The 13,771-nt window shown below is 37.5% G+C and overlaps 1 protein-coding gene across 1 annotated transcript in view; it reads left to right on the forward strand.

Annotated features, from left to right (window-relative positions):
- The window catches only part of rbpjl (recombination signal binding protein for immunoglobulin kappa J region-like), a gene marked incomplete at both ends in the record, with an annotated part of 28,162 nt that overhangs the window by 9,191 nt on the left and 5,200 nt on the right, over nucleotides 1-13,771 (forward strand). The window contains 5 exons of the mRNA XM_079841311.1: nucleotides 790-927; nucleotides 4,397-4,509; nucleotides 9,522-9,662; nucleotides 9,764-9,919; nucleotides 12,635-12,738. Of these exons, the coding sequence (XP_079697437.1) occupies nucleotides 790-927; nucleotides 4,397-4,509; nucleotides 9,522-9,662; nucleotides 9,764-9,919; nucleotides 12,635-12,738 (652 nt within the window). The remainder of the gene's footprint in view (nucleotides 1-789; nucleotides 928-4,396; nucleotides 4,510-9,521; nucleotides 9,663-9,763; nucleotides 9,920-12,634; nucleotides 12,739-13,771) is intronic.

Genomic DNA, 13,771 nt, shown 5'->3' on the forward strand with positions numbered 1-13,771 from the left:
AGTAGTAAATCGCCATCACCTGCTTTCAGATAGAGCGGCATTTACTACACAGAGCCGTAGTTCACTGACAAGCTGAGCCATATCGCATTAATTATCGCAGGCGATACGTCCGTGATAATTAATGCGATATGGCTCAGCTTGTCAGTGAACTACGGCTCTGTGTAGTAAATGCCGCTCTATCTGAAAGCAGGTGATGGCGATTTACTACTAATCAAGGAACCGGCTTTACTGATGAGATGCGCCTAACAATGTCATGCGATATATCGCCCAGCCCTAGACTGTTCATCTATCCCTTCTTTGGATCAAATCAAATATGACGTCTACCTTAACTAAGGGCCGTTATGTGAAAGGGTCAACTGGTGTAAAAACCGAACCCCTGTAAGTGTGTGTTGCAGTGTCTTTGTGGGGTCAAGCCACTAAATAGTGTCACCCAGCAGCCATTGCCACAGAAAGTCAGACATTTGACCTCTAACCTTTTGATCCTAAAGCACACACTAAGAGGGCATCTGCTGTTGACATTGACTATTGGATCCACAGAGAGGTTCTGCGGGGAAGAAAGAGGCGCTTGACATCTGAGAGCAGCAGTCAAGTGACGTCGAATTCCTCACCGTCTTGTGGGAGACGGACAATGAGACAAAGTTGTAGAAAGAGAACAGACTGGCATTAGTCATGTGTGTTTGCTGTTAACATGTCAGCGAGTGTTTAAATGTTATGGTGTTACTTTTGTTTGCCCATAGTTTTTGTAAAAAAAAATCTGCAACTTTCTAAAAAGTGTGTTTGTTTCTTCAGTGTGTATTTCCTCCGGCTCAAAAGTGTCATTGTTTAACCGCTTGCGGTCACAGACGGTCAGTACGCGTTACCTGGCGGTGGAAGATGGGGCTTTTGTCGCCAGCGCGAGACAATGGACGGCATTCACTGTCACTTTAGGTTTGAGATGCAATGCTTTTTCTCTTTTATTCTCTACTCTCTTTTATCTCAGTCCTTTATACATATAACTGAATAAAACTGTAAGAGCCAGATTTTCTAAACAGGGGAAATTAGCATGAGAGCGCAATCCCATAATAGCACAGATGGGAGAGGAAAGTTCTGCACATAATCTACTAAAAGAGCACAGACGCAGCCGAATCATTTCCATAATGACCAACACAATCTACCAAGAGCAGCGCGTCTGGGTTCAGGCATGCTTTTATTGGGCGTTAAAGGTGCCCTGCCACACAAAACCATTATTTTTTTAAATATATGTGTTTGTGTTACGTCGTGAATGTAAATAATTTACTGCTACCTCCTCTGTCAGCTCTAGCCACTGAAAAGAAAATAGCGGAGAAATCAGGCCATTTACAAAAGCTGATGTTGTCTGAGCTCATTACTATTCATGAACTCGCCCAGTTGAGACCACGCCCATAGAATTCGTCTACTTGCTCAGTGACCGTTTTCGTATACAGCAAGGATGACTGAACGTTATATATATATATATATATATATATATATGGCAATATACCTGAAGAAGCCATTTCTGCAGCGATTCCAGACGATAGTAAACAAAGGATGGGTAAAGGATGCTGATAGCCAGGCTCTCATTGGCCAGCTGTTAGCCAATCAGAGTCAAGCAGCTTAGCTTGTTGAATATAAATGAGAACTGGCGCAAATCGAGCTGAGTCTTCCTGCAGGGCAGGCTTTCTAGAATTGTTTGAAACAAGGTAACCAATACCACCTTTCGAATTGCCTTTGGCCGCGACTCTGGAAGACTTGGAGTTAAGCTTTTAGCTAGCTACATCGAAACTACTTTGATTTTTGATTTTGATTTTAACAATTAAATTGCATATTTACAAATAACTGAATAATCTTTAATAAAGAATGTTTTAAGTTAAATGTTTGGGGTTTAAAACAACACAACACAATACAATTGACAACTGACTGTCAAAGTGCAAAATCGCTACAAATGTCATGTCACATCAATGCAAGAACAAATATAAGCAACTTGGATACACTGGAGTAGACAAAAATGCAGGTATATATATATATATATATATATATATATATATATATATATATATATATATATACATATACATATATATATATATACATACATACATACATACATACATACATACATACATACATACATACATACATACATACATACATATATATATATATACACATATATATATGTGTATACACACACACACACACACACACGCATACATACATACATATATACATATATATATATATATATATATACATATATATATATATATATATATACACATATATATATATATATATATATATAATATAGATAATCAATTTAAAAAGGCTATTATTCACCTGTATGTGCTTTAAGTCAGCGTTTTAATCTTTTGTTTGTATAAATCAAGTGTAACCTTTACTAGTCGATTCGTGTTATCAACCCATTCCTTTACATAATCATCAGACGATCTCTTCTCTGTGAACCATAAAGCCGCAAGATGCACGATGAAACAATAGATGGCGGTAACGAGCGATTTTAGTATGTGATCAGATAAGAAGTAAACACTGCAGCTTCAATGCATTGCAGGCTCATCAAAACACAAAACCGAAGTAGCTTTTGGTCGTGCTACACCGCTACTTGCTGGAAAAAGTAGTTACCTACTGGGAAAGCTACATTGTTTTAAAAGCAACTGAGCTACTGACAAGCTACTGAAAAATTTAGTTAAGTTAGTAGCTACTTGTAGTTAACTACTCCCCAACACTGCTGTGATTGGCTGAACGCACGCGAAACACCAGCACCCGCCATTTTTAAAGCTGCAGTCTGTAAGTTTTACCTCTTTGTCGGTTATCTCTGTTTGAACCCTGAAATTGCGGTTATTTGCGGAGTCATCTTCTTTGGGTGGGTTGAGCATCGGCACGGCTCCTCAGTGCGGAAGAATCGAGGCCATAAACGATATGCGATAGCCTAATAGCCAAGACTCCTTAATGTATACAGACGTGACATAATGACGCAAAGACAAACAGCGGAAGCTCGTATCTCCCGCGGAAAGCTACATTGCGCAATTCTGACTTTATAACTCACAATTCTGAGTTTATATCTCGCAATTCTGAGAAAAAAAAATCAGAACTTGAGATAAAAAGATGCAATTACCTTTTGTATTTTTTATTCTGTGGCGGAAACAAGCTTCCATAGGCACTAGTATGCATACAAAATGCAAAATATAAACATTTTCTAAACATCTTTTTCCAACATTATTCTCACAAGTTATAGAATAAATAGCCTGGAATCTAAAAATAAACTTAAATATAAAAATATAAAACAAAAATAAACATTGTTTTGGTTATGAAGTCTTGTTTGCATTTTCTTATTAAACGAGTCCAGGGGCCCGTTTCAATAAGGAGGTTTAACCAACTCTGAGTTTAAACCTGAACTCTGAGTTGACTTACTCTGAGATGGGAAACTCTGAGTTTTGGGTTTCAGAACAGCTGAATTGAGGTAGTTCAATCAACTCTGAGTATAAGTTACCTCTCTTTTAGAAACAGGCTCGACTTACCCTGCTTTCTCGGGTTTGACATACCTCCCAATTCTGAAACAGAAAACCCGGAGTTTCCCTTATTTCAGGGTTAACATACTCAGATTTTTCACTTAACCTCCTTTCTGAAACGGCCCCTGGTGTCCTCTACATAGGACATATCATAAAATGGTAAAAACAAAAAAACAATTGTAATCAGATTTTTTTTGTGCCATTTGTTTCTTATACTCCAAACAATTTAATGATGTAAAAGATTACATTTTTAATAAGAAGGATATAACATTCATATGTTTACAAGGTTAACAACATTGGAACTCGTTTAATAATTGCATGCAAAGGATGCATGTATATAGACAGAGACAATCTATTTCTAAAAAGAAAAATGGTGCGTATACAACATAACTAACAGTATTATTATTATAAAGACTTATTCTACACCTTCTAATGACATGGGAAACCCCTTTTGCGGAAGTATTTCCATTAACTCTGAGTATGCACAGACCCACTGTATGTTTTAGGGACTAATTCACCGTTCACCGCAGTAGCTAAATAAACACAAGAAACACAAACAAGTCTAGAAACAACTGGTCAAAACTCCATGCTGGACATCCAGTGTAAATAAACTCTCACCTAAGCTTATAGTGCCTCGCCGCATTTGAACGTAAAATCAGTTTTCCAGAATACGACATTTCACCCAAAGAATAGAAATTGTAAAAGTTCAGATTGTAAATGTCAGCAACATGTGTTCAGCAGCTGGTATAAATGTAGCATAAATTGGTTTAACCCCTGTACAGCACCCAAGGCCAAATCCTGGTCTGAGTAAGGTCTAATTTTCTCTCTCGCCCCCTACAGCGCTAATACTCTCTCTGTTTCAACTCTGTTCATAGTGGAGGAGATGCACGCCATTCATAGTGAATACACCGTGTGTGACAGCTACATCTGTTACGGCTGTGTGGTTCAGCTGGTATGCACTGACTCTGGAGTGGCGCTGCCACCAATGGTATGCAAGTATAAAACTGCTTTTTTTACAATTACATGTGGTCATCTTTATTTATGTAGCACTTTATACAAAACAGATTTAAAACAGGGATAAACAAGAAAATAATGATCAATGATGCAAACAAAGTTCAATTCTGTTTTAAAGCAGCTCTAAAGAACGATCATTCTTGAGCTCGAGTCAGTTCAGTGTTGATTCAGGTCAGTTCAATAACTTTGAACAGTTTCACGATTTCACACTTACAAATAAGTCGGATAGCTTAAGTTGGTAAACGTATTTGGCGTGCCGTCCGGAGAGAGGGCTCTGAGCTTGGTAATTGCCCGAGACAGGGTGGTGGAGGGATTCTGAAGACTGTAGAGAATCCTTTGGTGACTGTGATTTACAACCCCAAATCAGAAAAAGTTGGGACATTATGGAAAACGCAAAAAAAAGAAAAAAAGAAGTGATTTCTAAATTTACTTTGACTTGTATTTCATTGCAGACAATATGAACACAAAATATTACATGTTTTGTCTGGTCAACTTCATGTCATTTGTAAATATGCATCCTTTCCTGTCATTCATCCTGCAACACATTTAAAAAAAAATTGGGACAGTAAAGCATTTACCACTTTGTAATGTTGCCATTCCTTTTCACAACACTTAAAAGATGTTTAGGGACTGAAGACACCAAGTGATGAAGTGTTTCAGGTGTAATTTTGTCCCATTCTTCCTGCAAACAAGTCTTAAGGTGGGCAACAGTACGGGGTCTTCCACACATTCTCTATTGGAGACAGGTCGGGACTGCAGGCAGGCCAGTCAAGTACCCGAACCCTCTTCCTCCGCAGCCAGGACTTTGTAATGTGTGCAGAATGTGGTTTTGCATTGTCTTGTTGAAATATGCATGAACGTCCCTGGAAAAGATGTCTTCTTGAAGGCAGCATATTATGCTCCAAAATCTCTATGTACTTTTCAGCATTAATGGTGCCTTCACAGAAGTGCAAGTTACCTTTGCCACGGGCACTGACACAACCCCATACCATGACAGACCCTGGCTTTTGGACTTGTTGCTGGTAACAGTCTGGATGATCCTTTTCTTCTTTGGTCCGGAGCACACGGCGTCCATTCCTCCCAAAAAATACCTGATATACTGCTTCATCTGACCACAGTACACGTTTCCACTGTGTGATGGTCCATCCCAGATGCCTCCGAGCCCAGAGAAGTCGACGGCGCTTCTGGACACTGTTAACATAGGGCTTCCTTTTGGCACAGTACAGTTTTAACTGGCATTTGTGGATGTAACTATGTATCACAACCTGTAAGTATGAATAATTATTGATGTGTTTATTTTCTACCGGGTGATCAAAATACGTAGTTTTCAAACTGAGTCTATTAATGCAGATCGTCTGTTGTTCTTACTACTTTGAGTAAAGATAAAGGATGGAGAGAGATTTGTTTTGCAAACTTCAATGTTACATCAGTCATTCACGTTAGCGCTCGGCAAGCGTATGTGCTGTTATTGATACAGTTCACGCATATTATAAACACGCACGATTTTGTTTATGGACGTACTCTTGTTAATGCTGATGGTGAGGATTTACAGCTGCAACATCTCATAATGAACCTCAGCATGAGTAGTGTATCACTGAGAAACTCCTGCTCAAGTCATCCTTGTGATGGAGGTTCGGGTTGAATAACTAGTTCTTCTGTTTCATCATCAGACTCGCGCTCGGATTGATGTGGTCAAATCAACGTCATCATTACTGTCTTTACAGTGTGTGCAATCACTGAGCTTTAGGAAGCTGAAGTTCAGTTATGGTAATGAGCGTTTAGCTTCTGACACGCGGTAGACCAATCACAACAGACTGGGCCATCTGACCAATCAGAGCAGAGTAGACCAATCACAACAGACTGGCCCATCTGACCAATCAGAGCAGAGTAGCTCTCAGAAAGGAGGAGAGACTGATTCATCTGTTGAATTTGAGAATCATTGAAAAATGTGGTGATGTGCAGTGGATATGATTAGAAAATGAAAGTGTTTTTTGACCTTTGATGCATGTAAATCTGTAGTAGGAGACCTCTGAAACAACATTAGGAGCCTTTACAATAGCATAACAGTGGCACTTTAAGTGCAAAAGCCCAGCTACCAATTACAACACCCTAGAATTATGGCTACAAGTATTGTAAAATATAAAAATCGAGTTAATTTTACAATTATGTGTGGTGCTACAAAAATTACACACAAACTGCAATTAATTTAATTTAATGGGATAATCAGTGTGCCAGTGTTAAGTTATACAATGCTCAAATGTGTTCAAAGAGTACACACAATCTGACTGTAATATACTTGGTGCTCCACTGCATGCTATCAAAGTCAACTTTTAACCATGCAATTTTATTTATTTTAAAAACCTTGTGGAATTGCATGTTCTGTGTATTTTTAATCTATATTTTTTCACCCATGTCTCTGAAGTGTGTTCAGCACACATTTCCATCCCTGTGGTGTGTTTTGGAAGCTGGTCTGCTACCAACCTGCGTCACAATTTGCTGATAAAGCACTTGATCAAAATGCCAAGGACAACGTTTAAATACCACATTTAGCAGACTAGCAAACAGAATAGACCTTCACGATGTTGTTTTAGTTGTTTGAAATTGCTGACTGGTTTGCTCTGGTTTGCAAGAGTGTATCTGAAGCCCTCATGCAGCAGATTTTGGATCAGTTTTGAACAGTCGGGCATATTGTGCAGCACAGGTGCTGCGGGAGACCAGGTGCAGGGGTGCATGATAGAAGGGCAATGGGGTTTTTTGAAGGCTATTTTAGGTATGCTCATATCAGATTTCTGAGAACAAAAATAAAGAGGACTTTATACAATTATACTCTTAAAAATAAAGGTTCCAAAAGGGGTTTTTCGCAACAATGCAATAGGAGAACCGTTTTTGGTTCCCCAAAGAACCTTTCAGGGAACAGTTTTAGATTATTAAAATGAAGTGTCTATTCACACCAAGTGCAAAGAGTGTGCCTTGTTGCCTAACAATGCCTGGTTGGGCCAAACAAACACGGATATTTCAACGTCTTCAGTGGCGCAGTCAGTAAAGCGTAAAACTTAAAGATCAAGGTTTTAATGCGATCGACCCTGGTTCGAATTCGCCTTTTGCAGAGGCGGCCCATCACAAATCACATCGGAAAGGCATTTACTTTAAATACAAATTAAGAAAATGTTTTAAAAGTGGAAATAAAGTGCCTAACGAAATGTTTAATAACAATAAAAGTATTTATTGGGTAGGGTTAGGGTTAGGGAGGGCTTTTATTGTCCCATTAAGGCGGCATCCATTTAATAATTTTAATAAATATAATCATTTACACTCAATGTTATTATTGCATCCTGTTAATGTACAACAATACTGAGGTGCAAATAGTATGTATCTGTCAAAATAAAGTATAAATTGCATGTAATTACTATTTAAACATGGCAAAGAGCTGCTACTTTTACATGGTGTAAATAGAATATATCACTATTTACACTTGTAAATACACTTGGTGTATTATTTATTAAAATGTTCTTCATATTATTTTAAAGAACCTTTTCCCACTATAAAAGAACCTTTTGTGGAATGGAAATAAAGAACCGTTATTATTCACAGTACGCACGCATGCACGCACACGCACACACACACACACACACACACACACACACACACACACACACACACACACACAGTACAGGTAAAAAATTTTGAACATATTAAGATGTTTTTATGTTTTTGAAAGAAGCCAAAATGCTCACCAAGGCTGTTTTTATTTGATCAAAAATACAGATAAAAAAACAGCAATATTGTGAAATATAATTACAATTTAAAATAACTGTTTTAATATAATTTAAAATGTAATTTATTCCTGTGATCAAAGTTGAATTTATCATCATTACTCCAGTCTTCAGTGTCACATGATCCTTCAGAAATCATTCTGATATGAAGATTTGATGCTCAAGAAACATTTATGATTATTATCAATGTTAAACAGTTGTGCTGCATAATTTTTTATTTTTTTATTTTTTGTGAAAACCATGGATACACTACAATTCAAAGGGTTGGGATGTATATATATATATATATATATATATATATATGTGTGTGTATATATGTGTATATATGTGTATGTATATATATATATATATGTGTGTGTATATATGTGTATATATGTATATGTATATATATATATATGTGTGTGTGTATATATGTGTATATGTATATATATATATATGTGTGTGTGTATATATGTGTATATGTGTATGTATATATATATATATATATATATGTGTGTATATATGTGTATGTATATATATATATATATATGTGTGTATATATATATAATATTATATAAGGGCATTTATATTGTTACAAACTATTCTAATTTCAAATAAATGCTGTTTTTGTTTTACTTTCTATTCATCAAAGAATCTAGACAAAAAATTTATCAAAGTTTTCACAAAAGCAGCAAAAATGTTTTTCAACATTGATAAAAATAAGAACCATTATTAATAATTGAGCACTGATAATAATTGAGCACAAAATCCTCATATGAGAATGATTTCTGAAGGATCATGTGACTGAAGACTGGAGTAATGATGCTGAAAACTCATCTTTGCATCACAGAAATAAATTAGATTTCAAATTATATTAAAACAGAAAACAGTTCGAAAAAAAAGAAAGACATCATTGGTGAGCTGAAGAAACATTAACATTAAAAAAATCTGCATCATGAAATCTAAACAGCAGGGGTCTGGAAGTAAAAATCTAATTATTTTTACAGAATAATTGTTTTTTAACAATGTTTCATAAGTATCTATCATAAATGCATCTGTACAAGCCATAGGTATAAGACTTACATTTCTTCATTTCTTTTTAAACTGAATTAAATAATAAATACATTCAGAAGCAGAATGAGAAACGATTGAGGCTCAATGTTTCTCTCTATTAAAGAAGATGAGATGGTCAGCTGTGTGAATATTTACTTGATGTGGTTTTCTTTCTTTGAAGGTAATACGTAAGGTGAACAAGCAGCATGCGTGTCTAGACGTGGATGAGCCCGTGTCTCAGCTTCATAAATGTGCTTTCCAGTTCAGAGACAGCAACCACATGTACCTCTGCCTGTCCAATGAAAAAATCATACAGTTCCAGGTGAACACAGGCAATGGCATTCCAATACATTTCAGTAAAAGAATAGTTCACCCCACACTGAAAATGCATTGACTTTCCCTCATGTGATTCCAAACTTGTAGGGCTCTCCGTGTCCTAAGGAAAGTAATAAGGTGTTACTGAATGACGGATCCTGTTGGACCATCATTGGAACAGAGGTGGTTGAATACACCTTCAGTGAGAGTCTCGCCGGTCACCCGACCACCATCAGCCCTGTGCCTGTGATCAATGGACTAGAGGTCAGAAATCAAGCACTCGTCTCTTACAATCAATGTTAAAGACACACTCTTCGGGGGGAAAAAAGGTTCACTGGGGTTCTACCCTTAGGATTGTTCAAATTGTTTAGTTCTATATAGAACCTTTTCTTCTAAGAGTGTAACTTAATATCAAACTGTAAATATGAGCTAGCCTGGATGCCAGCCGAACTTAGCCCCGCCCACAACATTTTAACTCGGGAAGTTCGGTCTGGACTTGACAGAAACTGTTCGGACCAATGAAATCATCAGGGCGGGCTTTAGACGATGATGGACAGATGATAAACAGTAACGTAATCATCCACGTCATCAAAGGCATCAACTTGTTCGTATATGCATTCACCTTCACTATTTCTCTCAGAAATGATGTTCGTGTTGGTAAGTACTCTGTGTTTCCTTAAATTCTTTTTTTACAACACCGGCAAAGATTGTTTACACTCATCTTTTTCTTCTAACGTTACTTATTCCAGCTAAAATTCGCATTCCTGGGTCTGTATATCACATAATTGGGGTCGCTTCAACCCGCGGACTTGGCAACACAGTGCAGTTGAGTTCTGTTGACATTTGACAACTAATGTTATGCGTCGCTCCGTTGCTCTGATTGGTTGTAGGTCTATCCAATTGAGGTCTTTCCTGGTTCGGTTGAAACACGCCCCATAATCACAGCCCAACAGAGCAGAATCAGACTCATATTCTGTCTAGAATTGAGTATGACGACGTCAGGCTAAATATGAGCTGTATGATCAAGACAATCTGGTTACTTAAAGGGTAACTTCAGTGATTTAGCATTAAGCTTTGTATCAGTAGAAACCCGGTAGTATATTCAAATTATGGTACTTTCCCCCCCTCATATCCCCTTGAGACGAGGGAATTATGCATTTTATTTCTGGAAAAAATCCTCTGATGATGCAAAATGATGATTTTTGCATCATCAGGAGATTTTTGGCCTGAGGCTAGAGACTACAGGAGCTAGTTCTGCATGTTTTCAACCCGCTCACAGGGGAGAGATCTCACTCACAGAATGTAAATGCGCTCGGCCGCTCGGCTTGGGCATTCATAACGGAGCGGTGCAGAGCAAAGTGAGTGTTTCAACTTTTCAGTGAATTCCAATGAAAGTTAAGCTTCCGCATGCGATCTGATAACGCGCCAGACTGGACACGCGCCGAGAATGAGCCGCGCTTACCTCAGCTCTGCTCAGCTCTTCTATCGAATGAAATCTGACTCCTGCTGCGTCTGTGACGTGACTTTCGTTCGGCTCACTCACACGTCATTGAAAAGACACGTTCAGTTTTTAATTGTAGTGTTTATTCTCTAACTCAGTGTTTCCCAAACTTTTTTCAGTCATGGCACCCTTTGAAAATGTTCTCCATTTTGTGGCACCCCCTCGCATACGTTACGCTAGGGCTGTAACGGTACAGATTGCTCACGGTTCGGTTTGTATCACGGTTTTAGCTTCACCGTTTCGGTACGGTTCAGTATTTGCTATGCTCGGGGAAAAAAGGACTACTGTCAAATAAAAATAAAGAAAATAATAAGAACAAATAATTTAAATACAAGCAGCAGCACAAATAAATACTATTGAGCAAAGATACTAATAAAATAAACTATGCTTTTCAGGTTTTTCAGGTACGTCTAACATTAGTTTTCAGGTACAGAAATTGATCAAATGTAAAGTAACATTGCATATTTGACTGTATAAATTAAAGATTAATCCTATTAAACTTACAAAAGCTATTCAATCAAGAGCAGTGAGTAATGTCCTTGTCTTTTGTTGTTTGACATTAAACAGACAGCAGTAAAGGCTACTGGCCCTTTAAGACCTAATGCTACTGGCCCTTTAAGACCTAATGCTACTGCCCCTTTAAGACCTAATGCTTGGATATGCCTCGTCTTTCTCGACTGTATAAAGTTTGCTTAAGGCATATACAGACTATGTCTGATAGAATACTCAAGATGGGCATGTTGACATACTTTTTGTGTGAGTTTGTCCATTCAAGAGCAAGACTTGAAAGAGAACTCAATATTTGCGCGCTTTCGGATGAGTGCACTGAGACACATTTTCTCACAACGCGCGACTTCTCATTCGCTTCTTCTGGCGCTACACCCGGGTGATGACGACGAAAATGACTGGTCATATTCGAACATACGGCAGCACTCGCATGCATTGAACAAAGTTTACAAAGAGAGAATTATTTGAAAAATGTGAAAAAAAAAAAAATAAATAAATAAATAATATATATATATATATATTTATTTATTTATTTATTTTTTCTTCACATTTTTCAAATAATTTCATTTTTCAAATAATATATATATATATATATTTTTTACCAGGGTGCCGTGTAAAAGGACTTTTACACGGCACCCCGGTTGGGAAACACTGCTCTAACTGAACTAAATTATTTTATTACTATGAATATCAAAACGACGTTGGGGGCGGTGTCGCGGTGGGCAGGTGATAACCAATAGCCGTGGCCTTGTAGGGCAGCGAAGCAAGTGCATTCTGGGAGTTGTTGTCTTTCATCCACATGAGACAAAAATACATTTTCTGTCTTTTCTCAGTCTAGAAGGCACCAAATTCAAAAATTATTTCACATTTCTACTACATAAATGACACAGTTTAAATACACATTCATCTTCCCAGTGCTGAAGTGCCCTTTTAAACAACACTAACAAGTGTTCTTGGTTTTTGTGATTTAGCTAAATGGAGGGGGACATGTGGCCATGTTGGAGCTTCACGGAGAAAACTTCAGTCCACACTTAAAGGTCTGGTTCGGAGACATGGAGGCAGAGACCATGTTCAGGTTAGAATTTATTATAAATAGCTGGATTAAATGCCCTCATTTTTGGTGCAGATACTCTGAAACTATATCTTGCCAGTGTAAACCCTCCTGTTCCAACCGCCCGCTCCATGCGGGACTCGAACCCGGGTCCGCCAGCATGAGAGTCGGATGCTCTAACAAGGAGGCTAAAGGCTGCAACCTCTTGCATCAGTCGCTAGAGCGTCTCTTGAGATCAGAGGAGTGAGGTTTACTCGCACAGCAACTACCAGCTGGCCTCCGTTACACCAAGCTACTCATGATTTAAAGAGCCCCTATTACGGATTTTTGAAAATGACCTTTCATGGAGTGTGTAACATAGTGAATGAAAACATCCTACAAAATGTTTAATCTGAAAGTGCACCATATATAAAAAGTTATTGTCACTCAAAAGTAAGAGTCGACTCTGAGTCAATTAAATGAATCGTTTTTTAAACAAGTCACAAGCCGTTTCGTTGTGACATCACGACGAAACATTAGCATATTGTCCGTCCACTTATTGCGATCACAGACACCAGGGAAAATTTTAACCACCTCAAACACAGCAGCGGATACTGATAGCATCATGTCGAGAAGACGCTGTGCTCTACAATGTGTTTATTGTGTTTCATATTGTGTAAGTTTCTGGCTAACTCATTTACTATTACCTTTACTATAATAGTATTATCTGCCTTTACTATAATAGTATCACACTATTATTAATATCTTACTGAAATACTTCTGCTCATCAGCTGTGGGCCACTATTACCTCAAACCAGGCGGCAGTACTTAAGTATTTCTACTCCAGTACATTTTTCAAGTATATATTTTATCAGTGTTTTTCTTTGGAAAATGTAATTCATTACATTCAAAGGCATAATTTATAATGGCATACTTTTTACTGCAGTACATTTCATAAATAAAAGTTGTTGTTGTTTTTTTACCTTGAATACGTAATTACATTAAAAATATTGTACTTTCTTACTTGTATTTTAATTACTTTCACTTGAGTAAAAGTATACAATGCTACATGTTTAAT

The sequence above is a fragment of the Gobio gobio genome, assembly GCF_949357685.1.
Source record: "Gobio gobio genome assembly, chromosome: 17".
NCBI classification, from domain to species: domain Eukaryota; kingdom Metazoa; phylum Chordata; class Actinopteri; order Cypriniformes; family Gobionidae; genus Gobio; species Gobio gobio.